The sequence below is a fragment of the Pholcus phalangioides genome, unplaced genomic scaffold (assembly GCF_987345545.1).
Source record: "Pholcus phalangioides strain wild (caught in Gottingen) unplaced genomic scaffold, Ppha-v1.0 ptg000003l_1, whole genome shotgun sequence".
Classification (NCBI taxonomy): domain Eukaryota; kingdom Metazoa; phylum Arthropoda; class Arachnida; order Araneae; family Pholcidae; genus Pholcus; species Pholcus phalangioides.
The window spans coordinates 53,219,736-53,247,710 of record NW_028301596.1 but is presented as its reverse complement, the minus strand read 5'-3'; the positions used below and the strand labels follow the sequence as shown (position 1 = coordinate 53,247,710).

At 38.6% G+C, this 27,975-nt stretch overlaps 1 protein-coding gene across 1 annotated transcript; it reads left to right on the top strand.

Moving 5' to 3' along the window:
- The first annotated feature begins 85 nt into the window (after nucleotides 1-85).
- Nucleotides 86-27,975, top strand: LOC149088814 (uncharacterized). The gene is made up of 5 exons (XM_089250289.1): nucleotides 86-272; nucleotides 16,593-16,725; nucleotides 19,581-19,720; nucleotides 24,419-24,527; nucleotides 27,646-27,975. Exons 1-5 carry the CDS (start codon nucleotides 242-244, stop codon nucleotides 27,851-27,853), a joined length of 621 nt encoding a protein of 206 aa, XP_089106415.1. The 5' UTR covers nucleotides 86-241; the 3' UTR covers nucleotides 27,854-27,975.

The window sequence follows — 27,975 nt, the reverse complement described above, 5'->3', positions numbered from 1 at the left end:
ACATCTTATCCTTTCTCGTCTAGGTATCAGTTATTATTTTTCTAGGTTGATAATCAATAAGTTTTTTTGTCGCGTTGTTTTTATCAGTCACTGGCGGGCGTATCCGGGGGTCTCAACACTGGAATACAACCACTGAAATTCGTATTTATCGCGAGTGAATATCGGGAGAAGTCGATCTCAAACCATAGCACTTGCAACTAGGAGAAATTCGTAATTACGAGAGGGTGAATTCATTGGGAAAATGGAGCTCAAAGTGCTGGCAAGTTTGTTGGGTAAGCATTTGCTCTAGATATTGGAATCTGTGCACTTGATAGAATTTCGATTAGCTGCGTTTCATCACTGCATCCGAGATCTCAGTTTGTTCTCTGGGGGGCGCTCCCTCATTCGCGCGACTCGGCAGTGCTCCGCTTTATGCAGGAACATTTCAGCCGTAGACCATTGGGAAGCATTCTAAAGCCGGGTTTTCCTAGGTGCTGGTTTTCTGCGCCGCGCGGAACGTGAATCGCCCAGTGCGACACGCCGTCCACTCACCAATAACAAAAGCAGTATGTGACTGTTTTCCTTCAGAGTGCAATACGGCTCACGACAGCGCTTTACGTCGGGCATGATTGGCCGACTGCTTCTGGAGTAGTCAAGTGCGTCGCGCGTTTTGTGTTTTCTTTCCCTTCCCTTTAAACCGGAGCATGCAGACGACAAAGTAGATGATGCCAGGGCCATATACTATATAAGCCACCGTGATGCGTCACGATAGGAAAACACAAATGCGTAGCGTGATTATGTAACACGTTTCTGCCTCCGCGAAATGGTCTAATTCGGTTCACGCGGTGAAAAAACCTAATCCTAGGAAAACCCAGCTTAATACACAATCGAACTCGATTGTTACGTCAATAAGCCAAGGCCGTCCTTACCAGAACTGCAAAGTGCCTTCTGGCAACTACAAAAAGCCTGGCTGGAAAGTGTGGAGCTTCGTCGGTATAAACATTAAAGAGGCGCGAAGACGATGCGTGCATCAAAGACTCCGTTTATCGGCTCTTTCATGGGTAAGCACCCATGTCTACATAACTTAGACACTTAGAGCATAGCCACCATAGATAACATGCGGGCCATTGGCTGTTGTGCCAAGAAGCTGGAACTGGACTTAGGTAGGTACGAAGCACAGAGTAATAATACTATAGAGTGCGCGCGAGGGGTTACAATGTGAAGCAAAGATCCGGAGTCACGTGATTCCGGTCGAAAGGCTGGTCAGGGAATCTCGCTGGCAATGCTTTCCTTATGGCTGTTCGTATGACGATCTCCAAGTGCTGTCTTATTTTTCATTAGAATGGTCACCACGTGTGCAGCTTTCGGATGTTCTGAACGGTTTAGGAAAGGAGGAACATTATCCTTTCACAAAGGAATACTTTTTTGCTTATTCCCCTTCTTATAAATTAAAAATTGGAATATTAAATTGACGATGCAATGGATTTCTGACGTAATCTCAGTTTCTAACGACTCCATTTTGGATTTAATTCAATTAAAGTTCCAAGTTTTGGTAAAATTCAAATGTCATGAATCATTATTAAATGTTTTAATAGAATTTTTGGCAATAAGTGATTGAAATTGTGAGTTTTATGAAGTTTTAACTGAAATATACGTCTCCGCAAGATTTGGCGAGATTTGGCGAGCTAGTGAGTTCATTCGAGTTTTGCTCAACTTGGAAGAAAATATGCTTTTCAGATGGAGAAATTTATGAAAAATATTCTATTTAAATAGAATGTGAGGAAAACTTCCCCCCCCCCTCTAGACAATTGCAGTTTTGCATAAAAATGCATAACAACCTCTAAAAATAATAGTATTTTTACCCCTCTTCGTAACGGTTATGTTTGCATATGCTGATAAATACAGCAAAAGCCAACATGAACTAAGCCGATGAAAAAAAATCTCTCTCTATCTTCGCATTTATTATTAATTTAATTTTTATGGCGAAATATGTGTAGTGCACGCATCTCATACGGACAGAACTAAGTTGTTGAAATAAAGTGATATTTCAGCATGGATTTTTTCCATATTCATTAAACTTACTAACTTCATTTTGAGAATTATTCGATTCATTCGTAAAAAGTGATAAATGCTACGAAATTCATCAAACTTACTAAAAATATTGGTAATTATGCATATATTTACCAACTATTATGCATAATTTCTGAAGATAACGCGCACTACGGATTTATCAAATTTACAGTAACATAAACATTATATATTTGTTGTATACAATATTTTGTTTCCTGTGTGTGTATAGATATTTAGAAAGCTATTAAAAACTGTGCCAAAAAATTTATTTCATGAAATTTATACTGTTTATATTCACTTCCTTCAAATATTATATATTCAATTAAAATTTAAAAACCCATGTGTTAAGAAATTATTAAGAATTATCCCTTAATGGAAAATAAAAAAATTCCGTTTTCCAATATTTGTTTATTTTATAGAATTTATTTTTTTAAATCTGATACTCCCTAAATATTTCACATAAAAATGAGTGAAATTCATTGAAAAAATGAAGGAAAGTTTTCATCAACTTGATCGAATTGAGTCAAATTTCGTTACAGCAACATCCTAGCTTCTGCGAAAACGCGCCAAATGTAATAGCGCAGAACCTGTTCTTTCCCCGACAATACTGCTCATCTTTTCTTCACGTTCGACAAGTTTTATGAATAGCGTGCGCGGTCTATTTATATCTTAAGTCTATGGTACGAAGGGTACGGCCGCACCCGGCCACTTTATTTTTGGGGCTGCAAAAACGCGATAAAATACTTTTATTACATTTTTTCAACTTTTTCACAAAGCAATAGCTTGAATTTTTGGGGTAGGTATAGTTTCAACCACCCCCCCATCTGTTTTTTCAACGGGCCGCAAAAAAACTTAGAGCCCGTCCCTGCAGGAGAAATGCGGTAATGTGCCGGCAGGTTTCTGATAATTGAGACAAGAGGGAAAGCCCATTTAGCATCGGGTTAATAAGGTGTAAATGAAGAACTAGCTAGTATGACCATTTAGTCAAGGAAGCGAGGGGACAACAAGTAACAGTGTTGGACAAAACAGGGTTGACAAACTAAGGGGGGGGGGGAGTTAGGATAAGAGGAAACCCTGTTTATAATTTGTTCAGGACAGTGACGGCCAAACTGCTGACCACTTAGATGTTCTATCCGGCCCGCAGCAGATTTTAAAGCAATATTATAGAAATGTTTCTTATAAACAGAATTTTATAATGAATAAAATGCATGCCAATATAGTTTTTTTTCCGGCCCGCTCACCCATCAGTGATCTAAGCCGTTCAGCTAGACCATAGTTTCCCAACCTTTTATGTCCCATATCGCCTCCCTTCTTCAGAAATATTTTTCTCCCATCGCCCCTTCCCAACCCAATCTAACCCATAGGATCCCATGTTATATCCGTAGCTTCTACCGTCCCCCTGGAATATTCCATCGCCCACGTTGGGAATCACCGAGCTAGACTGTGGAACAGTCTTCCACGTGACCTAGTTTCTGCCCCTTATGCTGGATTTGTTTCTTCCTTGTGTGTGTGTGTGTGTGTGTGGAAGATTTTAACTTTACTCTTATATATGAAGTGTTTTTCTATTTGATTCTTGTATGTTCATTTACGTTTTTGAATCTCCCAGTGTAAGTGCAATCTTGCCTACTGGGTTGTGTGATAAATAAATAATCTAGGGAAGCGTTTATAAACCCATGGTCCGGGACGATGGCATCGGTGGTCCGGTCCGCAGGGCGACTTGATAAGATTATTCCCCCAGTTTTACTGATATTATTAATTGTTGGGGATTTAGCAGAGATGTCGTTTTAAAGCATGAACTACTCATCAAATAAATAACGAAATAACTAATCTATATATATAAAATTGGTTTTCTGTCTGTGTTCTCTATACAAATCTACAATTTTAGATCGATCGTCACCAAATTTTGCATATATATATATACTAGGGGGGCTCTGCCCCCCTGCCGCCTTTGGCGGCCAACCCCCCCCCCCACTTCTCTCCCGGACATATCTTGTTTATTTCGTCCCACTTCATCAGCGTGCTATGGAAAAGGGGAAAGGGACGTGCGAAAGCACCAGCCTACTGAAGAAGCGAATTTTAATGAAAATAATAATAAAGCGACAAAAAACAAATGAGATTCATCAAGCATCCCCAGAAAACTTCCCCATGGGGGTCCCCAGATTCAATTCGCTGAATTTCAGTGGGGCCCCACACTGGATATATCTTGGGCTACCGATGTGTTGCAAATTTTACAATGTTAAACCACAAAAATCAATGAGATACATTCAGGGGCACAGAATTACAACCTGCCAACATTTCCATGAAGCCCTGACCTGCAAGCTTGTCGGACACCCCCCTGTGAGAATTTTTCATTTTTATCAATTTTACAACGAATAAAATCCAGGGCCCCACATCCAGTAGCGGGGACACAATACGCCGATTTTTAGTGGGGCCCCAGACTGGCTATATCTCGGGTTTCGGCTGTGGCAAATTCTACAACAGAAAAGAATGAGATTCATCCAGGGCCCCCAAAATCAAACCTGTAAACACGGGGCCCCCCGACTTGGAAGCTTGTCGGTCATCCCCCGGTGCGAGTGCCATGAAAAATTTTCATTTGTATTCGTTTTACCAACGAATAAAATCCAGGGCCCCAAAATGAAACCTGTAAACATGGGGCCCCCGACTTGGAAGCTTGTCGGTCATCCCCCGGTGCGAGTGCCATGAAAAATTTTCATTTGTATTCGTTTTACCAACGAATAAAATCCAGGGCCCCCAACCAATTACCCGGGACACCAATTCGCATACTTTTGGTGGGGCCCCAGACTGGCTTTATCTCGGGCTTCCGCTGTTGCAAATTCTACAACAGAAAAGAATGAGATTCATCCAGGGCCCCCAAAATGAAACCTGTAAACATGGGCCCCGACTTGGAAGCTTGTCGGTCATCCCCCGGAGCGAGTGCCATGAAAAATTTCCATTTGTATTCGTTTTACCAACGAATAAAATCCAGGGCCCCCAACCAATTACCCGGGACACCAATTCGCATACTTTTGGTGGGGCCCCAGACTATCTTTATCTCGGGCTTCCGCTGTTGCAAATTCTACAACAGAAAAGAATGAGATTCATCCAGGGCCCCCAAAATGAAACCTGTAAACATAGGGCCCCCCGACTTGGAAGCTTGTCGGTCATCCCCCGGAGCGAGTGCCATGAAAAATTTTCATTTGTATTCGTTTTACCAACGAATAAAATCCAGGGCCCCAAAATGAAACCTGCAAACATGGGGCCCCCGACTTGGAAGCTTGTCGGTCATCCCCCGGAGCGAGTACCATGAAAAATTTTCATTTGTATTCGTTTTACCAACGAATAAAATCCAGGACCCCCCCCCAACCAATTACCCGGGACACCAATTCGCATACTTTTGGTGGGGCCCCAGACTGGATATATCTTTTGCTTCCGCTATCGAAATTTTTCAACGTTAAAGCAGCAAGAGATCCATCAAGGGCCCCTGGAAATGAAAACTTTTTACTTATACGTGAAATCTTCCCCGGGTACCCCGACCCTGTGTTGGGAGCACTGCTGTTGTGTGTGTATATTATACATATATATACCTCTCGGCATGGACCTCTCCCCCCCCCACAAAGGAAGGGCTGACAGGGGCCACAACGATTCTTATCACTTTTTGATTTTTCACACTATAAATTAATCACAGAGGGGCCCCTGAAAAGCTGGTTTGGGGGCTCGAAATCTAAATTCCAGCCTAAGGGCTCTGCTGTAGGATGTAGGAGCCTCTTGGTACATGCACATAACATGGTCCCGATGGGTCAAATGGGTCCCGATATGTGAATATCGACCCAATATCGATATATGATATCATATCGATATATGAATGTGAATATCGATATATGAATCGAACCCACTTCCGTAACAGATTTCCGTCACTCAAAAATTTCACCCACTTCCGTCACTCGGTTGCTTAGCAACAGGCCCTTTTCGAGTTTGTTTGTGATTTTATATTATAGAATAGATATATATATATATACCAAATGAGACCCGACTTGAACGATAGGCTACTTTAAAATTCCGTCAGAGCAGGGCAAGTGCCCCAAGTGGGCAAAAAAACTGTCGGGTAACAATGGTTTTTGGGCCTCAACAATCACTTTCGGAACGTTTACTTTGGTTACCGTGGTTCCCTAGCAATGCGTTTCAGACGTATATATGCCTTTACAACGGTTTGTCACTTCTTTAGTCCTGTTAGTATAACGGCCGTATTCACCGTCCAGGTTCAGAACGCGATCCAGGTTCTAAACCGCGTTTCACCTCAAAATTGGTATTCACCACCCCTGAATCGAGATCCACGGACCAGCTTTTCGAGCCTGAAACTGAACCTCCGATATCGGCGATCCAGCAGGGTGGATCGAGTTTCAGCGCATGCGCAGTGAACATTATCGTCGCTGCAAACACAAACATCGACGTAGTAATGGCGGTCGCGCTGAATTGTTTAAAACGATGAGGCGGAATGAAATAGGGAATTTAGAATAATTTATTAATTATAAGGTGATGAGTGACAGCGTTTAGGTATTAAATATATGTTAAGTAATTATCCCCGATCAATGAAAGCTTTCAACTACTTCTTGAAGCCATCAACAAGTGACGAAAGACGGTGAGTAATGATACTTTTCTATGATTTCCTTCAAATCTGAACTTCGCTAACAAAATGATCATTATCAAATAATGATAGAATTGTATGAGTAATATACTCATGTATTGATGTTAATGACAAATTCGTCTTTATGGTACCTGAAACAGGGTCGTAGCGGGCAGGGCCGTCTTAAGAACACCATGGGCCCTCGGGCCAAGTGGCTTTTCTGAGGACCTGCCAGGTAAATTACAGAAAATTTCAACCAAATCTCATTTTTGTGAGGCCCGGGTAGGTCCATCCGTTAAGACAGCACTGGTAGTGGGCTCTCTCGATGCAGATTTTTTTCTTGAGTGGGGGCCCCTGAAAGTATTATTATGTAAAATAAAGTGTACATTTTTGTGAGGGCCCCCATTCTCTCGGCCCTTGGGAAGTGTCCCGGTTGCCCCAGCTTATTTACTGTCCTGACCTAAAGGTCAAAATGGCAGGGTATAGTGTCACGCTTTTGAAGTTTTTTCCTCTCTGAAAATAATGTATCATTGGTCTGAAAAGAAGTCATGAATATCTCTCTTGAATTGCAGGAATAGTCACTTGTATACAGTGTGTACAAAAAATTTTTTTTTGTATTACTTGTATACAAAAATTTTTTTTCCCTAACCAGGACCATCTTAAGAGCATGATGGGGGGGGGGGGGGGGCCCTCCCCGAGACAAGAAATTTTTCTGTGGTCCTACCTGGTAAATTCTAGAAAATTTCAACCAGATCTCATTTTTGTGGGGCCTTTTTTTCTCTTGAGGAGCCTCGTACATTAAGAACTCGCAAAATGTACTAGGCAAAAAGAGATCATTACAGTAGTGCATTTTAATTTCTAAACAATACAATATTCACCAACACTCTAAAATATAGATTTGTGTATGAAATGTTTCGTCTCTAATATGAAAATATTTGTATTAATGCCAAGCAAAATATATTACCTTTTTTTAGCTTTTACCTCTTGACAATAATATATTTATTACATGATATTTTGCTGCTGTGTGTAAACATGATATTTTCCTTCTATATTCAGTCGATCTCGCTTATAACATTCCCATGTATAATATTTTCCTGCTTAGTACTCCAATTAATTTTTATTAAGATTTCCTGTTTAAAGCATTTTCCCCGCTTACATTTTTCATGGTAACTTTTTGAAAAAAAACCTTTTATAAGCAGAATCCACAGTATTTGCACAAATGAAAACACGTGCACAACAAAAAATATTTTCTGTGATGCACTCTCATTATCCAAAATCATATAATTATCAGCTCATTTCATTCTATTTGTGCATCAGTATTTTGCGTATAAATATCAGTTCATTCGTTTATTATTTACAGTTAAACCTCACTACAATGATACTTGATATAAAAATAAATCCCTCTACATCAATATTTTGAAAGTCTTGTTTTGAAATTCCTATAGTATTATGTTAAACTGCTGCCACTCGATTACAGATGTGAGATGAGAATATTAATATGAGAAATAACTTGAGAATAATTATTATTTTTGATAAGAATATTCCCCAGTAATTTATAAAAGTAGTCTTTCCAAAGAATATTCTCTAGGATATTATATATAATTATATTATAAATAACTGGAGAATATTCTTGTTAAGAATAATAAGAATATTCTCAAGTTATTTACAATAGTAGTCCTTCGTTACAATATTCTCAAGAATTTTACATCTCTAATCTTAATACAACAGCAATCCCTCTACAATGATATTTTTTCTTGATTTGCAGAATATCATTTTATTGAGATTTTAGTGTGTGATCATACCTTTCGTGCTCAAAACACCAATTCAAAAATTCATGAAATTACTTTTTGGAACCTTATTTATGTGCAGTTCATGCCAGCATTGGGCAATGATTACTTAAATATTATAAATTTAACTCAATCTATCATTACATAACTAGTACCACGTGATTGCTGATTACATGTGCGTTTTTCATATTATGCAGTATGATTTCACTGTATTTGAAATCGCAACACATGAGTATGATTTGCTTCATTCTTTAGGGAAATTTTTTTTCATGAAAACTATGTTTTTAATTTTTCAGATGAAGCAAGTATTTGGGAGCAAAAGTAGGGTAAAAACACATCTATGATAAAATGTGGCCACTGAAGACGAGCTGACTCAATCTCACGGAAGAAAATCTCAATATTTATTTACAATGTTTGTGTGTGTTATACGTACCATTATTTTTTTTAGCAATCTCAAATACTTCCATATAAATATGAATAAATTATTTTTGATAATTGATTTGTCGTTATTTCTTAAGTGAGGAAAATGTTAGTTTTTTTTTACGTAGTTTGAATTTGTGCCTTAATTATGTTCAAGTTACAGTGTAAATTTTGAAAGTAACGAATTACTAGATTGTGATTATCATGTAAATACAGTATATATTTAAAAAAAATCCAGATTTAACTACCAATCTTGCTAGTAAAAAGAGGGATGGAAAATGATTTTGTTGCTGAATAATGACGTTGAATCTATCAATATATGTCAAGTTTTTTTTAATTTTTAGTCTTGGCTATTAGTTTACCCTTTAGTTAAACATGATTCAAAGGCAATGCATTTTACACATAAAAAAAAAAAAATTGTCCATACATTAATGCTTGTATTGACTGTCAGATTTGAAACTTTGTTTACAGATTTTTTATTTTTAAGAATCTTTCAGCTTCAAGGACGTCCTTTCAACTTATATTTAATAATATAATGAACTGTTTTGAACTGAATCTAACTTTTTATGTAAGCTAATCAAAAAAACTAGTACACATGTTTGAACAGTTTTTTGTTGAAAAGAAAACTTGGGTTTAGCATTTTATACATTGAGAGGACGGACATCTTGTGTGTAGGAAGGATTGCATGCAACTATCATACAAGTTTCAACAAATTACAAAAAATCAGTCTCAGATATTAACTTATTTGACTAATAGGAAATATAGCTATTAATGTTGAATGTGCATCACAAGAATTACTATTAGCACTAGTGCTAATTACGAATTTTTAGTGCTAATTACTATTAGCATAAAAAAAATTTTTGGAAATCAAATTCACTGAATTTTGTACTTTTTCATTTTAATATGTGTATCTAAAAATTTGATTTCAGGTACAAAACAATAATAATTTAAAAAATATTCAGATGAAAATTATTTTTTGAAAAATTTCCAAATTTATTAGTATTTTTAAAATATAAATTTTACATAATTGCGACCGTCCTTTTTTCCTTCATTTCATTCACGATTAATAAAATTTGTATATGCTGATACATTTTTTTTCTTCAAAGCAATGAAAAGCGCATAAGCTGATTGTACGTGCGATATATAATTTATCTAATCTGAGAATATTAGCAATTCCGTAGCGAAATGAAAAACCATCATTATAGATATAGCGGAAGTAAGAAAGAAAACAGTAGCTGGAATGAAATGGAATTTCCATTAAAAAGGGGATGATAAAACCATATTTTGCTTATGGAAAAAAAATTGTTGAAAAATGTAAACACAAGAATCCAACCGTTGAGTTTTCTACTTCATTAGAAGATCAAAAACCCTTCATCCAATCAGCGTCGGATCTACTCTCGCCAAGCTAATATACGCCAAATACTCGCCAACTGAACCGAGTTTCACTTGATACGCACTCGAGACTCACTGGTGAATGCCAAATTCGTTCTAAAACTGAAACGGGTTTCAACTGATCCGCGTTTCAGGACCGTGAGTGGTGAATACGGCCGTAAGTGTAATAGTTTATGCCTTTATAATGGTTTGCCACATTTTCAATACTCTCAGTAATGAGGCTTTTTGAATAGACGTCAGAATCATCATCAGCATCGCTTTGAGGGTCAGGAAAAGGGTGATCCTCATAGAAATCAGTGTTAAAATTGCCGATTTTAGTGTATAAATGCGAAAACTTGGTGGTGTTTTCTGTCACATCAATAGTTTTAAAAATTGTACAGAATTCTCGATTTTTGAAATACTGAGTTCTCTTAGAGATATACGAAGCCCAGGAGATTAAATATGAAGTAATTAGCCCCGGACCTACTTTTGAGTTTGATATCCATGCAATAACATTGATTTCAACTTTTTATTTATATCTTCTCAAGCATGAAAATTAATGTCTCCGTATTGTCTTTTGATATTCAACTGCATAAATCCATGTGGGTTAGGATGTTTTAAAATTAATTATGGGCCCGTAAAAAGTAAAGCGAAAAAATTCCACAGCTTTAATTAAGCATTTTTGGAAGCTGAAACTGGCAGAGATGGATAACTTGAAGTTCGGGGGGGAGGGGGTTCGAAATACTGAGCGACCCTTAAAAAAGGGGAAAAATATATATATATATATATTCATTTCTACGTTTCTTTAAATCTAGATTTGTTTCTTTCATGAGTCGCGCAGGAAGTCGCCATATTGATTCAACTTGGACACGGTTTGCATGTCCCTCAAAGAAAGAGGGAGATATTACGTGATCCAAAAAGCCTCATTAAAGAAAACTCGGGCAACGACGGGTATTATAGCTAGTTTATTATAAAACAGAGACCAACATTAACATCACACGGAAAACACCATCATCACGCTACGGCAACCACTGAGCTATAAGGGAAGTTTGTTTCCTCATACTGAATTGCAGCAACACATTATCTATCGTGGCAGTTTTCAGTCTGAACACCTCGGTGAGTCTTTTCCAGCTCAGATTAGTTGGCTGATTAACAATTTCATGATAAAAACCACACCGGAATATCATTGTAATCTATCATTCGCCATGACTGGGAGTTGAGCAATAAAACTAGAACAACAAAATTAAGGGGGTAGGGGGATTCACGTTCATTTTTTTTCCACGTTAGTTTTTTCCACGCTGTAAATTCAGAATGGACGGCCGGTGAGAGATCCCAGCCAGGATCCCTGCTGCAGCATGAGAGGACCATTCCTCGGATGCCCTTAAGCACGGCCCCCACATCTTGCAGCCAGCTCTCAGATTGGAATCTTCGATGGGTCACTCTAAAAACGAATTTATAGTTTTAAAAAATTATTAGAATCATCCAGGGCCCCAGGGCTGGATACTTGTCAGCACTGCCCTTGGGAGGACATGCCCTTAAGGTGGCTATAGACGTAACTGCAAACTTGGCAAGCAGGCATGCTCAATCTTTTTATTTGTCACCTATTTAAAAAGCCCATATGAGTAGCTTCTGTGGAGAAAGTAAAAAAGAAATAAAGACGATGATGGCGATGAGAGAAGGTAAACAGAAGAAGAATGGCTAATTGCTAGCAGGTGGCATTCTCTTGCTGCAGTATAGAAATTAAACCAAAGAAAATGCCATATAATTTGCAGTAGTAATAAACTATTATATTAAAATAATACTCCTTTTGTATTAAATTATTAATTTAAAGTAATTTAACAATTAATTTATTTTATTATTTTAGGAATTTAATTATTAATTTAAAGTAATTTTACTCCCTTTATTACTAAATGATCGCTACTCCCTTCGAATTTTTTTCTGAATCAAATATTTTAGTTCAAAATATCAAATTTAATAAAAAATTCAAATTTTTAAATTAAAAAATTTAATTTACTTCAGAAATTTATAACAGCAATTTACATCTTTTAACAAACGCCAACACGAAAAGCGCAGCTCACTCAAGCGTGAAGACTGACGGAGTTCACTGAAGAATGAAGAATACCTTGGCGTACAGAGAGAACCGATTTGCGCCAAGACGGCCTTTACTGGCAACCCGGGATAATTTTTATCCTTTCCCCGCGCCGAAATGGAACCTCTCCAGAGAGGGAGGTTCGCGTAAAACTCTTCTCGTGATCTGAGGACTATAGTCGCACTCTTCACTTTCCTCCCGAGTATGCGTGCAGCCATAGAGTGACCCCCAGCAACTCATAAGCTACTCTATATATTGGCGGGAAAACATCGTGATCTCCTGCTACAGCAGCGCCGCCACAATTGAACTCCAGAGTATAAATTTGCGGATATAAGGAAACGCTACATTAAATTAACACTTATTAAATATCTCGAAAGTAATATATATATATATATATCCATATGGGTTCAAATAAAATTTTATCTTCATACTTAGGTTAAACATACATCATCGAGGATAATGCAGGATATTGCGATCTTAAATACGAGATATCACTGAATTTTGCTAAAAATTTCAATTTATCTCTTCAAATGCAATTTGCTAATTACTGCTGAAATTGCTGAAGGGTATGGAAATAAAGGGCTGCTACACAAATCTCAGTTTTCAAAAAAATGAGCAGTATTTCACGTCATCAGATCATTTGAATATTCTTTTTATATTCAAATGATCTGATGACCCGATTTCATTGAGGAAAATACGGTAGAGACTGGGTTCTTAAATAATAATCCGTAAAATATACGTATTTGGGACATCGTCAGTTGTCATTAAAAATCATTGTCAAAAGTAGGCACAATCACCGATCGTAATTAAAATGGCCGAAATAAACGTTAAACCTGACAAATATGTGAGATCAATACTTATAACTAGAGCCGGATTATATGTAAATGCATATGTGCATATGCTTTTTGCATGTTTTGGCCCTTTTTAGCATTAATGCATATAAATGCATAAAATCAAAGAATTTTGAGTATAAATGCATATTTTTGAAGGTTTATTTAAAAGCTCACTCAATTTTTTTTATAATTTTTCAAATAAATATTGTTCAAATAAATATTTTCATAACATCGATTTTTTTTCCCGCAGGTGAAATTTAGTCATATTTATAGAGTATTTTACGAATATTAGCCGTTTTATTGTAAGGCTATTTCTAGAGATATGTTAAAGTGTTAATTTTTTTTAGTGTTAATAATTTACTGGTATTTTCGTTATTGAGCAACTACAACAAACTAAAAATTGAAAAATGCCTGAATGAAAAATATGTAGAAGTTATTTGCATATGCGGGTATTATATATATATATGTGAGAAAATATTTTTTATAAATGAATACATATGCACTACGAAATAGAAAAGATGCATTTCAAAAACACATCTGCTTTTTTTCGCATGGTAATTTTTTTAATGCATATTTTCTCATTTTTTGTACATGCTTAGGAATTTTTCACTTTTTCAAGATTTCTAGTGCACATTCTGGAGTATTTAATGCACATTTTGTGTTTTAAGTGCTTATTTTTGCATTTTAAGTGCTTATTTTTGCACTTTAAGTGCACATTTTGCATTTTAAGTGCAAATTTTGCATTTTAAGAGCATATTTTTACATTTTTAAGTGCATATTTGCATATTTTGCCACTTTTTTAGTGCATATTTGCATATTTTGCCACTTTTTTAGTGCATATTTGCATATTTTGCCACTTTTTTAGTGCATATTTGCATATTTTGCCACTTTTTTAGTGCATATAATCCGGGCTCTACTTATAACTTTTGCCATAATTACCGCCATATAATTTATATTATGAAAACGCTGTGTGTCTGTGTGTTGTGCGACTTTAATAATAATAATTATTACAAATTCAAATAAGCATCATTGACGAAACGGGACAAATGTGTAAAAAAGTCGGGAAAAACGGGAATTAAAGATATGTCCCGTAATACGGGACGCAAGTGGTCCGGCATATTGTTTTAGACATTGAGTTGGTTCCTTTTAGTAAGGTTGGGAGACACTGGTCTAGGGGAAGGAAATCAAGGTGGTGGAAGAAGGTGGGTCGTGTATAAAATAAAACGGGAGCCATAGCCGGTGATTGATGGAGGGCAGCAGAGAGACCCAATGAAAAACGCATTAAAGTATCAAGTATTGAAGTATGTCTGGGAAATGTAACTACTCTTAGAATCCAGTAGATGGAGCTAATCTTAGAACTCCCACAAGAGCGACGCTGATAGGTATCTAACTCCGAGGTACCGTGTATATATATATATATATATATATATATATATATAAACTGAAGAGCCAAAAAAACTGGTACAGGGTCCCTTTATTTGCGTATGCAAATAAAGAGATATGGAACCAATCAGAGTACGGCGCTGCGGTCGGCAACGCCTATATAACACAACAAGTGTCTGGCATAGTTGTTAGATCGGTTACTGCTGCTACAATGGTAGGTTATCGAGATTTAAGTGAGTTTGAACGTGATGTTATAGTCGGCGCACGAGAGATGGGACATAACATCTCCGAGGTAGCAATGAAATTTGGATTTTCCCGTACGACCATTTCACGAGTGTACTGTGAATATCGGGAATCCGGTAAAAAATTAAATCTACGCATCGCTGCGGCCGGAAAAAGATCATTCAAGAACGGGACGACTGACGAGAATCATTAAATGTGACAGACGTGCAACCCTTCCGCAAATTGCTGCAGATTTCAATGCTGGGCCATCAACAAGTGTCAGCGTGCGAACCATTCAACGAAACATCATCGATATGGGCTTTCGGAGCCGAAGGCCCCTCTCGTGTACCCTTGATGACTGCTCGACACAAAGCTTTACGCCTCGCCTGGGCCCGACAACACCGACCTTGGACTGTTGAGGACTGGAAACACGTTGCCTGGTCTGACGAGTCTCGGTTCCAATTGCTTCGAGCTGATGGACGTGTAAGGGTATGGAGACAACCTCATGAATCCATGGACCCTACATGTCAACAGGGGACTGTTTAAGCTGGTGGAGGCTCTGTGATGGTATGGGGCGTGTGCAGTTGGCGTGATATGGGACCCCTGCTACGTCTAGATACCTCTCTGACAGGTACGTAAGCATCCTGTCTGATCACCTGCACCCATTTATGTTCATTGTGCGTTCCGACGGAATGGACAATTTCAGCAGGACAATGCGACACCCCACACGTCCAGAATTGCTACAAAGTGGCTCCAGGAACACTCTTCTGACTTTAGACGCTTCCATTGGCCACCTAAATCCCCAGACATGAACATTATTGAACATATCTGGGATGCCTTGCAACGTGCTGTTCAGAAGAGATCTCCATCCCCTCTTACTTCCCGGATTTATGGACAGCCCTGCAGGATTCATGGTGTCAATTACCTCCAGCACTACTTCAGACATTAGTCGAGTCCATACCACGTCGTGTTATGGCACTTCTACGGGCTCGCGGGGGCCCTACACGATATTAGGCATGTGTACCAGTTTTTTTGGCTCTTCAGTGTATATAATACACCTTATTTACTTTAAAAAATCATAAGCCAGAAATTAACTCAGAAATGAATTTGAAAAAACCTCATTCCTGGACGTTAAGGCCTTGGTGCAGACCGAGAGGGGAACGGGGATGACAAAAATAATGGTCGGGTGGGGGATCCAAGTTTTTAGAAGCGCATGGGCTAAATTAGACCGGTTTAATAAAAAACGATTTCTAACAATTATCTACTCTTCGGAATTCAAAGACACGGACCTACCACGTTTACCGCACATGCGTCTCATAAATATTTTCTCTATAGACGTAATTGTTACATCAATTACGCTATTACGAATACGATTTATTCCTTGGAATAATGTTACGTGCCGGATACAGGCGAATCCCGTTTTAACGAATACCGTTAAAGCGAAAATCTTGTTTTAACGAACACTTTTCCAATCCCCCAAATAAGTTTACATAGGAATAATGTTTAAAACCTGCGATTCCTTTATAACGAAATTTCATTACAACAAAATGATTTCTCCGGTCTCTTGGGGTTCGTTATAACGGGATTCGACTGTAGTATTGTTTTCGTAAACGCCAACGCAATATTAAGCGTGTGGTGTTCAAAGATGCTGCCATCTATATTTCGAATTGGGAGCGAGAAATGGGACGATCCGTGAATATTCACCGCACGTAATGTATTGCGCTGCGGGTCTGCTACTGCGTCGTCCATTTGACATGAAAATTTGGGCCGAGTGAAATCACAAAATCTCTTCACCTCTATTATGTTCTTGTTTACAGTTGTCTTCGTGACTGTCAAAGTTTCGCACGCAACACCAGCAGAAGAATGCGCCTTAAAGTTCGCAAACTGCATGTTGAAATTGCAAACGGCTGCAGGTGAAATAACAGATGGAGACCCGGACAAATTATGCAAGTAAGTACACTGGTGTTCAGAATCAAAGACAACAAAGTTTCTTTCAATTCAGATCCAAAAAAAGAAAAATAATCGAGAAATAATTTAGTTAAATTTAGTACGGATACACATAGCGTTAGACAGAGAGCAATTTATGCCCACACACGCAACACAGTGAAAGTACCCCCCTCTTCCCCATGATCGTGAGTTATTCTCGTGCGAGCAGGAAGGTCCGAAACTGGCATTAGGGGTCATTCAAGTATTACGTCAGCATCGGGGGGGGGGGGAGGTTTCGTATTTGCTGACTTTTGATGACAAGGGGGGGGGGGGTCTGAAAGTTGCTTACGTCATCAACCACCCTTTTTTTTGAAGATATGAAATATTCTAAGCTGCTGACGAAATTTTGCTGACGGGGGGGGGGGGGAGGGGAGGGGTCAGTGTTTTGCTGACTTTTTCTGACAAAGGGGGGTCAAAAATAGCTGAAAATCTGCTTACGTAATACTTGAATGGCCCCTTACAAAACGACGCCTAAAATGAGGCTGGTAAACATGTATGGCCACCTCGAACAGATCGTCATATACGATCAAAAAGATTCTCGTGGCAGTCATATTCACTCTTGAATCAAAACGGTTCTCATTTTCTGGATAGTTCTAACCATGGACCCCCCACATCCTGGAGTGGGGCCCTAGGCTGGGATCTTTTGCGACCCCCCCCCCCCCCACCGACCAGACTTTCACGGGCCCTTTATGATGGATTTATAACGTGAAAAAACAAAAGAATAACGAAAGCTTAGCACACGCCCGGTGAGTCTGCTATTAGAAAAACTGACTCTGCAGACATTGTTCTTATTACTCCTGTTTTTATAAAATGGAAGCGCGCGCGCGCACACACACACACACACATAAACACATTTTAATCTCCAAAGTATTTACGAAAAGTGTCATTTGCAACAAAAGGTTGAAAAGCCAATGCCAACCGCAACTTTGTTGACAAAGCGGGCAAAAAGTTAGCGGCTGAAGACCTTCTTCGAAAAGAATTTTCTGTTGATGAAAAAGTTACACCATCATCCTTTTTTTTCATTCGGTATCGATTATGTTCAAGATGTAGTCGAATGTCTGTTTATCAATTCGGAAAGTTGAGGTAATGCATAGTACGATTATTCACCTACTTCAAGGCGAGTTCCTATTCATTTCATGGACGTTCGTCATTCTTTCCTGTTTCATATTATGATAAATATTATCTGTTGTCAACAAAATACACAATACATACTCACGTGGTATTGTTCCGTGATGCCAACTGATCATGGATATGGACGCTCCCGAGAGCGGTGCTACTGCCGCGGTTTTGCGGTTTGAGCGGGAGCTGGGTAGCAGCGCACTATGGACGCGCCCTTACATACTTACATATAATGTGATTCAGAAAAGATGGGAAAAACAGATGATAGTATACACTAATACAAACAATGGTCATCAAAGAATGCATCGTCTAACAATGCCCAGCAAAAGTTAAAACGGCAATCCCGTTGAAATTCATCGGGAGGAAAAACAACACCATGCATGCAAATGTAACCTTTTGACGACCAGAAACACCCCGCTTCCCATCTCGCAGAGATATCGAAGCGTTCCCGAAGGATGGGTGTATCCGGAAAGTTTCATTAAAATTAAAGAAACATAGTGTCGCCTCAGACGTAGGAGACAAAATATAAAATAAATGAAAAATTGATACAATCATCTTAAAACATCAGCAATCGTTAATCTGGAATCTTGTAACGGATAAATAAATATATAAACAATCTAAGAGCCAACGGGCAATCAAAATCATTAACGGGATTAAATCGAGTAAATCACACTTGATACGTCCTTGTCGTCGATGATCCAATCCATCTCTACAGGTGAACGCGCTTCCATTCACCGGCCACTTCTGTTGACGCCGACCAAGAAGAAACCATATGCAGGTCTGCGTCACAGTGGATAAAAGGCGCGGTCGCCAGCCCTGTGTGAGGTTATTACAGTATGCAACCGTTATAACAGTTGCAACGTACGGGATGGCGTCCGCGCCTTTTGTTTTTACTGTGCCGCAGATTTGCATACGGTTTTTTCTTCTTCCCCGGGTTACATTTGCATGCATGGTATTCTTTTCTCCCGAAAAATTTCAACAGGAATGACGTTTTAACGTTTGCGGAGCGGCCGTTTCCAAACACGCTAGCGCTTTTCATGGTGGACCATACATTCTTTGATGGCAATTGTTTGTTATTGGTGTGTACTATCACCTCTTAGATAGGAAAAACTTTTCCTATCTTATCTATCTTTTCTGAACCACCCTGTATGTAACTTATTACTTACCTAGTGGCCTAGTGAGTGAGTGAGTGGGGGACCAGGTCAGTGACCGACCAAAAGAGTGATTTCTAGACAGGGGCGGCTGAGTGGGCTTGCTGCCCAGGGCGGCAAATTTGAGGAGTGACTAGAAATTAAACTAGAATGGAGGAAGAGGGTGGCAAGACCATTAATATCTGCCTCTGGGGGTGAACTCCAGTATCAAACACGCGCCACTGTGGTGGTCGAGTGGTCATAGTGACGTCCTCGCACCGCGAGGACCCGAGTTCGAACCGCATCATCACCACAGTGGTTCTGAACTTCGAGGCGCAAATCGAGCCCATCTCCCGCATTAAAAAAGTCGCGCCGCAGAGAGCAACAGGCCTACACAACGGTATATTATTCAATCATTACACTTCACTTTATAGTTTACTTCACAAACCATACACAGACACTATTTACTATCACTCACTTTACCCTTGAAGAGTTAATGGATTGTACTGCCATTGAATTCAACTAATAATTCAAAAATTCTGTACTATGATATGTATTGATCTTCCTTAGTGCGCTGACCACTTCGGAAAGCTGCTTCGACGATGTTGCCGCAACCTGCAAGGACAGCATGAAACAAGCTGCGTTATTCGCCAAATCTCTGTCCGATACTTTTCATGCGTTCTGCAACGAATCGAATCCTTTATATAAAAGTAAGAAAATGATGAATTTATAAGTTTTACGACATAACTTTGACAACTCCCCCACCATGGTCGGGATTACACTATAAAAGTTTTGGAAAAGCTCTTTGATAAAATTTGAAAAAAAAAATTCAACCAATAAGATTAGCGGTTGCATTTGCTCGAATGTAACCGACGCGCTTGTAAGTTGAATTTTTCAAGTTTTATAAAAGAGGTTTTATCAAACTTTTATAGTATAATCCCGACCTATCTCTAGTTTTTTGTACAATATCTATGTCTCATTCAACCGCATTCTCTTGCAAGTCCTCTGAATAATAATCTTGTATACAGGGCGTCCACGATATAAAGACCCTATTTTAAAATGGTCTACAGGTGAAACCAGTCATCAGAAAAGTGAAATTTTGTGGAGGACTTCATGAAGTGATGGAAATTTGTTTCGGGGGGGGGGGGCGAGTTTCACATGTCACCACCAGAGGGCGTTTTATTAGGAAATGACGCATTTAGGCAAACGTTTACAATTTTCACAATTGTTAAACACTTTTACGATTGTTATTGCAACAAAACATGTTCCACATGATAGCCATCATTTTCAGATACCATGTGTAATCACAAGATGGCATGTTCCGCAACTGACGGAAGTGTGAGCGGGAAAATTTTCAGCACGTGGCGTGAAATGCTTGCTGTCTTTAAGGTCAGGTAAAGTTCTTGGATTGTCACGACTTATACCAGACGTTTCAAATGCTCCCAAAGCCAAAAATCGCATTGGTTAAGGTCCAGGGATCGCGGAGGCCATAGATTAGGGCAGTGCCGGCTGATGACAACGTTATTCTGTAAAATGTGTTTTACGACCATTATTAACACACACTGCAATGTGTGGAGTAGCTCCGTCTTGCATAAAGATTGTGTCTGCAAGACACTGACGTGCTTGCAACAAGGAACGGAACGGAACGTGCCGGAACAATTTCGTTCTGTAACAGCAATGCATATCGCTTCCCGGTGATCGAACATGTCACTGGACTTGTAGAACGTAAATTCTCGTAGAAGTAGGGCCCGAGAATAAACGATGCAGTAAATCCACACCATACCGTCACTTTTGGTGAATGCAACGGAACCTCCAAGATAGCGTGTGGATTTTCTGGTTCCCAAATTCGGCAGTTGTGAGTATTGACTGCACCATCCAAGTGAAAATGCGCTTCGTCTGTCCAGAGGATATTCCGAGGCCATTCTGAATCGACGTCAACGCGAGCTAGAAACTGCAGTGGGAACCGGAGTAGAGCGCCATAATCATGAGGAAGCAACCGCTGCAAAAATGAAAGTTTGTACGGATAATACCGGAGGATATTCCACATGATCTTATAGACAGTTGAACGTGGCCTATTCAACGCCTGTGCTACACGCCTGACACTAGTGCAAAATTTGAAGCTCTGTCCTCTTTCACTTGAAGTGAAACCTCTTGTACTGCGTCTATAGAAACGGGTTTTCTTCCAGGACGAACAGCCAACGATACCGTGGTTTCAAATTTCGTTATCATACTCCGAAAGTTTTAACATTCATTGTACCTTTTCAAATCCTCTTCCAAGTCCGATATTTCCGTACAGCAGTTACTGCGTAATTGTTGTATTGGTAAAAACAATTTGACCAACAAATCGCAATCTCGTAAACTTATCGTCATCGTGAGCGGCAAACACATTGAGAAACAAGATCTCCGCGAATGTTTCTAGGTTTTATAACCACTGCTGCGTGACATCACATAAATTTACATATTAAACTACAGGTATTCACAGTGAAACGCCCTGCGGTGGTGACATGTTAATATAATTCATATCTGCCTCTGGGGGTGAACTCCAGTATCAAACACGCGCCACTGTGGTGATCGAGTGGTCATAGTGACGTCCTCGCATCGCGAGGACCCGAGTTCGAACCGCATCATCACCACAGTGGTTCTGAACTTCGAGGCGCAAATCGAGCCCATCTCCCGCATTAAAAAAGTCGCGCCGCAGAGAGCAACAGGCCTACACAACGGTATATTATTCAATCATTACACTTCACTTTATAGTTTACTTCACAAACCATACACAGACACTATTTACTATCACTCACTTTACCCTTGAAGAGTTAATGGATTGTACTGCCATTGAATTCAACTAATAATTCAAAAATTCTGTACTATGATATGTATTGATCTTCCTTCCATAATTTTTCGCCCTGAAACAAATTCCCATCACTTCATTAAGACCTACACAAAATTTCACACTTTTCTGATGAATGGGTTTCGCCTGTAGGCTACTTTAAAATAGGGTCTTTTAATTATGGACGCATTGTATATAATCCTGGACGGATCATGCTGCTCCCTTTGCGAATACGTGGGAAATCACGTTATTTTGCATACATAAATGTGAAAGTATGTATGTTTTTGTTTTTTTCACAACTTTTTCCACGTTTTCAATCAGATGCAACAACGCAACAATTTTTTAACAAATTTTTTCTACTCTAAAGATACGCATTTTAATGGGTTTTTCATTGTAATTTGAATTTTAAAAATAGGTTAACAAATGACTGAGTCAAATAGGTTTTTGTTCCACCCCAAATCTTGATGTAACAAATGTTGCTTTGATAAATGTGTATTTTTTCGGTGTGTGTACAAGTGCAGCACCTCCTAGAGATAGATACTACGCGGTATTTATGAGCCAATCAGGAAGATTCTACGCCAAAATAAGAAGAAACCAAATAGGATGTTGTGTTTCAAAATGTGGCAAACTTGCTAGGTAGTCCGAATGACGTTTACGGCAAACAGTGCAGAGGCCTTCCATCTATAGGAGGTGCTGACAAGCGTCGCTGCGATCAGTGTATCGTGTTTACAAAATCTCTGTATATAAAATTGATTTTTTGTGTGTATGCAAACACATACTACATACAAATCTACAATTTTAGATCGATCATCGCCAAATTTTGCATATATACCAAATGGGACCCGACTTGAAGGATAGGCTACTTTAAAATTTCGTCAGAGCAGGGCAAATGCCCCGAACGGGCAACATTGGTTTTTGGGCCTCAACAATCACTTTCCGAACGTTTACTTTGGTTACCGTGGTTCCCTGGCAATGCGTTTCAGACGTGTGTATGCTTTTACAATGTGGTTTGTCACTTCTCTAATCCTTTTAGTATATGTATAATAGTTTATACCTTTATAATGGTTTTCCACTTTTTCAATAGTCGTCAGAATCATCATCAGCATCACTTTGAAGGTCAGGCAAAGGATGATCCCCAAAGAAATCAGTGTTAAAATTGACGATTTTACTGTAGAAATGTGGAAATTTGGTGTGGTTTTCTGTCACATCAATAATTTTAAAAATTTTATTGAATTCTAGATTTTTGAAATATTGAGTTCGCTTAGAGATACGAAGCCCAGAAAATTAAAAATATGAACTAATTAGCCGGACCAACTTTTGAGTTGGATATTCATACAAAATAACATTGATTTCAACTTTTTTATTTATATCTTCTCAAGCATGAAAATTAATGTCTCCGTATTGTCTTTTGATATTCAACTGCATAAATTCATAGAGTTCAGGTTGTTTTAAAATTAATTATGGGCCCATAAAGTACATCGAAAAAATTCCACAGCTTTAATTAAGCATTTTTTGAAGCAGGAAACAGGCAGAGATGGATAACTTGAAGTTCAAAGAAGGGAATCGAAATAACTAGCGCGCGACCCTTTAAATAAAGGAAAAAATATTCCTTTCTACGTTTCTTTGAATCTAGATGTCTTTATTCCATGATTGGCGCAGGAAGTCGCCATATTGGTTAACTTAGACACGGTTTGCATGTCCCTCAAAGAAAGAGGGAGATATCACGTGATCCAAAAAAGCCTCATTGAAGAAAACCCTGGCAACGCCGGGTATTATAGCTAGTAATAATTAACAAAAACGAATCAATTTTTGAACATCCAAATTACTAAATATTTATTAAATTTTTAATTACCAAATGTTTTTAATATATATATATATCCAGTCGAATTATAACGAACTCCAATATACCGGAGAAATCACTTCGTTACAACGAAATTTCGTTATAAAGGAATTCCAGGTTTTTTGCATTGTTCCTATGAAAACTTATCTGAGAAATTACAAAAGTGTTCGTTAAAACGAGATTTTCGCTATAACGGTATTCGTTAAAACGGGATTCGACTATATATGTATATATATATATATATATATATATGTAATTAACATCATTTAATCACTTTCAGATGACCGAAAACCGTATAATTGGTGTATCCATCAAACCCCCTTTATCATGACTCTGCCAATTCCTGTGCAGTAGTGCGCTTTGCAATGGCAGTTAGATTCTAATAAGGTGGGTGAAGACGTAAGTTCACCTGAGAGTCCCCCGTAACACTATACGATTCATCGCTTATGATTATTTTGTATAAAAAGTCTAGATCAGTTTCCACACTGGTTGGCAAAGATCTTTAACCAGCGCGAAGATTTTTGCTGTTTTCGACGTACGTCAGGTACAGTTTCAAGCTTCCGGATTATTAGAGGTACTGAAAGTTTTCGGCTCGAGTCGGGGAGGGGGGTTGGGGTTATTTCAAAAATGCTCAGGCCACGGGCCAATACGCGATCTCCAGCGATAAGCTGTGAAACTGATGAATTGCTCGTCCTCTTTAGGCCACCTGATCTTCCATTAACCGATTTTCTGTCATTTCAGAAATTCGAGAGCAATCGCAATGCATGAAGGATCACAATGCTGAAATTCAGCAGACGTGTGTTAAACCCCTACCAGCCGGTGAAACACCTACAAAAGAAAAGCAGTGCAAGTAAGTTTTCCTATATCATTGTGTTATTTTCATTCTTTATCCTCAGCCAATCGCACCAGTGTTCCGGGCCATTTTAACATCATGGACCGCCCAATTTAGACAACGCACTGATACTGGTACTTCAGGGACCGGACAAATGATAAGCCGAATTTTTCCTTTGTTTTCATTTGACTACTGTAGAACGAATTCTGGGTGAGGGCATGACCCCCACCCCCATCCTAGAGCAGGGCCCCCTAGGCTGAGATTTTTGCGCCCCCCCCCCCCCGTCAAACTTCTCACGGGCCCCTTCTATGGTTAACTTATAGCGTGAAAAAACCAAAAAATTATGAAAATTGTCCCGGACCCTGTCATCCCCACACTTGTGGGGGGGGGGGAGCCCATGGATGAGCTAAATCCGAGGTGAATAGGTAAAAAAAAATTCATTGGCTGAAAAATATCTTAGAAAATGTTTTCTGTCTGCTCTGGAGGGGCGCAAAATTCGAGATGAAAGGGGTGAAAACTTTTTTTTTTGTTAGAAATTGTTTGAATAAGTTGTGAGGGAGGGGCATCATCCATACGCCCTCTCAGCCTTACCCTGACAGGACTCTAGCTTGTGGGCCCGGAAGGTCCGTAACTAGAAGGGGCAGGGGGTGAACTGTCCCGGGTGGCAAAATTTAGGATGTGGCGGTTTTAGGTGGGAACAAAGAACGCCATTAGAAAATTATTGAATTTTAAAGTTATGGGGGGTGGCAAAATAATGTTTACTCCGGGCGACTGAATCATATTTGCACCGGGCGGGAAAAATCTTAGTTACGGCCCTGTGGGACAGAAGACTAAACCATTATACTTTTTTCTTTTTTTCACACCATAAATTAACTGTAGAAGTAGCCTCATGAAAAATCTTGCTTGGGTTCCGTGATAGATTCCAGCCCAGGGGTCCTGACGCAGGATGTAGGGCTATGGGGGGGGGCAATATGCAGGAGGCGCCAAAGTCCCGCACGGGTACAGATTTTGTCTCGTGCCGCCCAGATAGTTTACATTCTTGTTTCTGGTATTACGGTCAATTTTCTCAACGTTTCCGTTGCCATGACTCAAAAGCGTGATGTCATGTGAATTTTTACCGTGTTAAATTTTGGGGTCTTAACTTGAAAAATTCAACCAATAAGATTATCGGTTGCATTTGCTCGAATGTATCCAATGAGCTTTATGGGTTGGATGTTTTGAGTTTTATAAAAGGGCTTTTAGAAAACTTTTATAGTGTAATAGGCCGGTATTACACTATAAAAAAGTTCGATAAAAATTATTTTACACAACTTGAAAAATGTAACCAATAAGCACATCTGTTACATTCGAGCGAACTTATCTGAACCGCCTATTGGTTGCATTTTTCAAGTTTTATAAACGAACTTTTATCAAACTTTTATAGTGCAATGCTGGCCTTTTAAGGTCGATATTACACTGTAAAAGTTTGAGTTTAAAAAGTTTTCTAATTTTATAAAAGGACTTTTAGAAAACTTTTACAGTGTAATTCCGGCTTAAGGCTGGGAATACACTATATAAGTTTAATAAAAGATCTTCCACAAAACTTGAAAAAAACAATAACAACCAATATGCCTATTGGTTACATTCGCTCGAATGTAACTAATACGATTATTGGTTTCATTTGTAAAACTTTTATAGTGTGATCCCGGCCCAAGAATAAATTGAATTTCATAATAGTCAATACTGAGTTTTCACGAACGAAGTTTTTTCAAGTTTTGTAAAAGATCATTTATCAAACTTTTATGTAACTTATATAGCGTAATCCCAGCTTTAGGCCGGCTTCGTTTGGAAACGTTTTCATTGATTTAACGTTTAACAAAAGAAAGAAAGGTTGAGTCGAAAAGTGTATGGGAGAAATGACAAAAGAAACTGATGACATGTGCCGTCTTAAGGCATGGGCCCACCCGGGCACGGCCCGAGGGCCTCAAGTGAAGAGGGGCCTCACAAAAATGAGATCTGGTTGGAATTTTGGGAAATTTGTTCGGTAGGGCCTCAGAAAAATCAATTCGCCCGGGGGCACATGATACTCTTAAGACGGCCCTGCTGAGGACTATCGAAAAAGAAAAACAGCTTGAACAGAAAGATGAGATTGGATTTGTGAGGCCGGGATTACACTGTAAAAGTTCGATAACAGGGTTCGTACAGTCCTTGAAAAAAAGTTCATTTTCAAGTCTTTGAAAGTCCTTAAAAAATCATTGCAGTCCTTGAACCATTTTCAAGTGCTTATAAGGGCTTTAAATATATATATTTTTTGTGAATTTCTTCCATCAATTTTTGTCCCTTTTTTTACTAAATCCCCTAAACCCATATTCTACTCGGGCGAAAATGTTTAGAGCAATAATGATACAATGATTACAAGACAATGTTCAAAACAGGACATATGATCACCCATAACTGAGGCATTTCTATGTTTAAAGAAGATGGTGCCTGAAATCTGGCAGTAAAACACTGCGCTTAAGATATTGTTTCAAAATATTTTAATCTATTGAATTAAGGTATATGTGGGCTGATCATATTTCCTAGATAAAAAATACGGAGAATCGCCAGTTATCACCAAAATGATGCCAAGCAAAGGTAATTATTGCTAAAATTTCCAAAAAAACACCAAAGGCAGAAAATGAAGCACCATTGCATTGAAGCAATAGATTTAAATGAATTCTATGAAGGGAAGGAAACGTTAACATTACAATATTTAAATCGTAATTACGATAATACAATTCATAGGATTGAGAAAATAATTTTAATACTTAATTTCAGTAAAGAATAAAAATTTCAATATTCTTTGTTGAAAATAATGGGACATTTTCATGAAAAGTTGGGATGGCCACAAAATTACACGAAAATATGGGAATGTCCCAGGAAATACAGGTCATATAGTCACCCTAGATATATATATGATTACACGCTTTCTAATTTTTTTTATCGAAGGCAAATTTCAATACTGTTTCAAACATAAAATCATTTCTGCTCAAATGTCATTTGGATTCTACACACAAATCTTTAAAAGAACAACTAATAAGTCTTACATTCGTTCGGATGTTGCAGTTTCAACGTGTATTATTTTACTCTCATGCGTTTTCTCAATTCACCTTTCTAGGATGATAAAAGATGCAGTCGCTTGTTTACCAAACGAAGTGGCCAAGTACTGCAAAGAAGATGGTAAATATGTAACTGAGCAACTCCTCAATATTTGGCAGCCACTCATTAAAGATCAATGCGGAGGTGCGAGTGCTATCACCGGTTTTCTTGCGTTGATCTTGGCCGCACTACTGGCGGTATTCAAAATGAATTCGCAGTCTATATAAATGTTTTTCTTTCTTCCTGTCATCATTTCTTGTTATATTTCAATAACGGACACTATTTTCGACGTTATGGTGTATACATATGTAATGTACTTGGAAAAAATAATAAAATGTTTCTTGCTGTG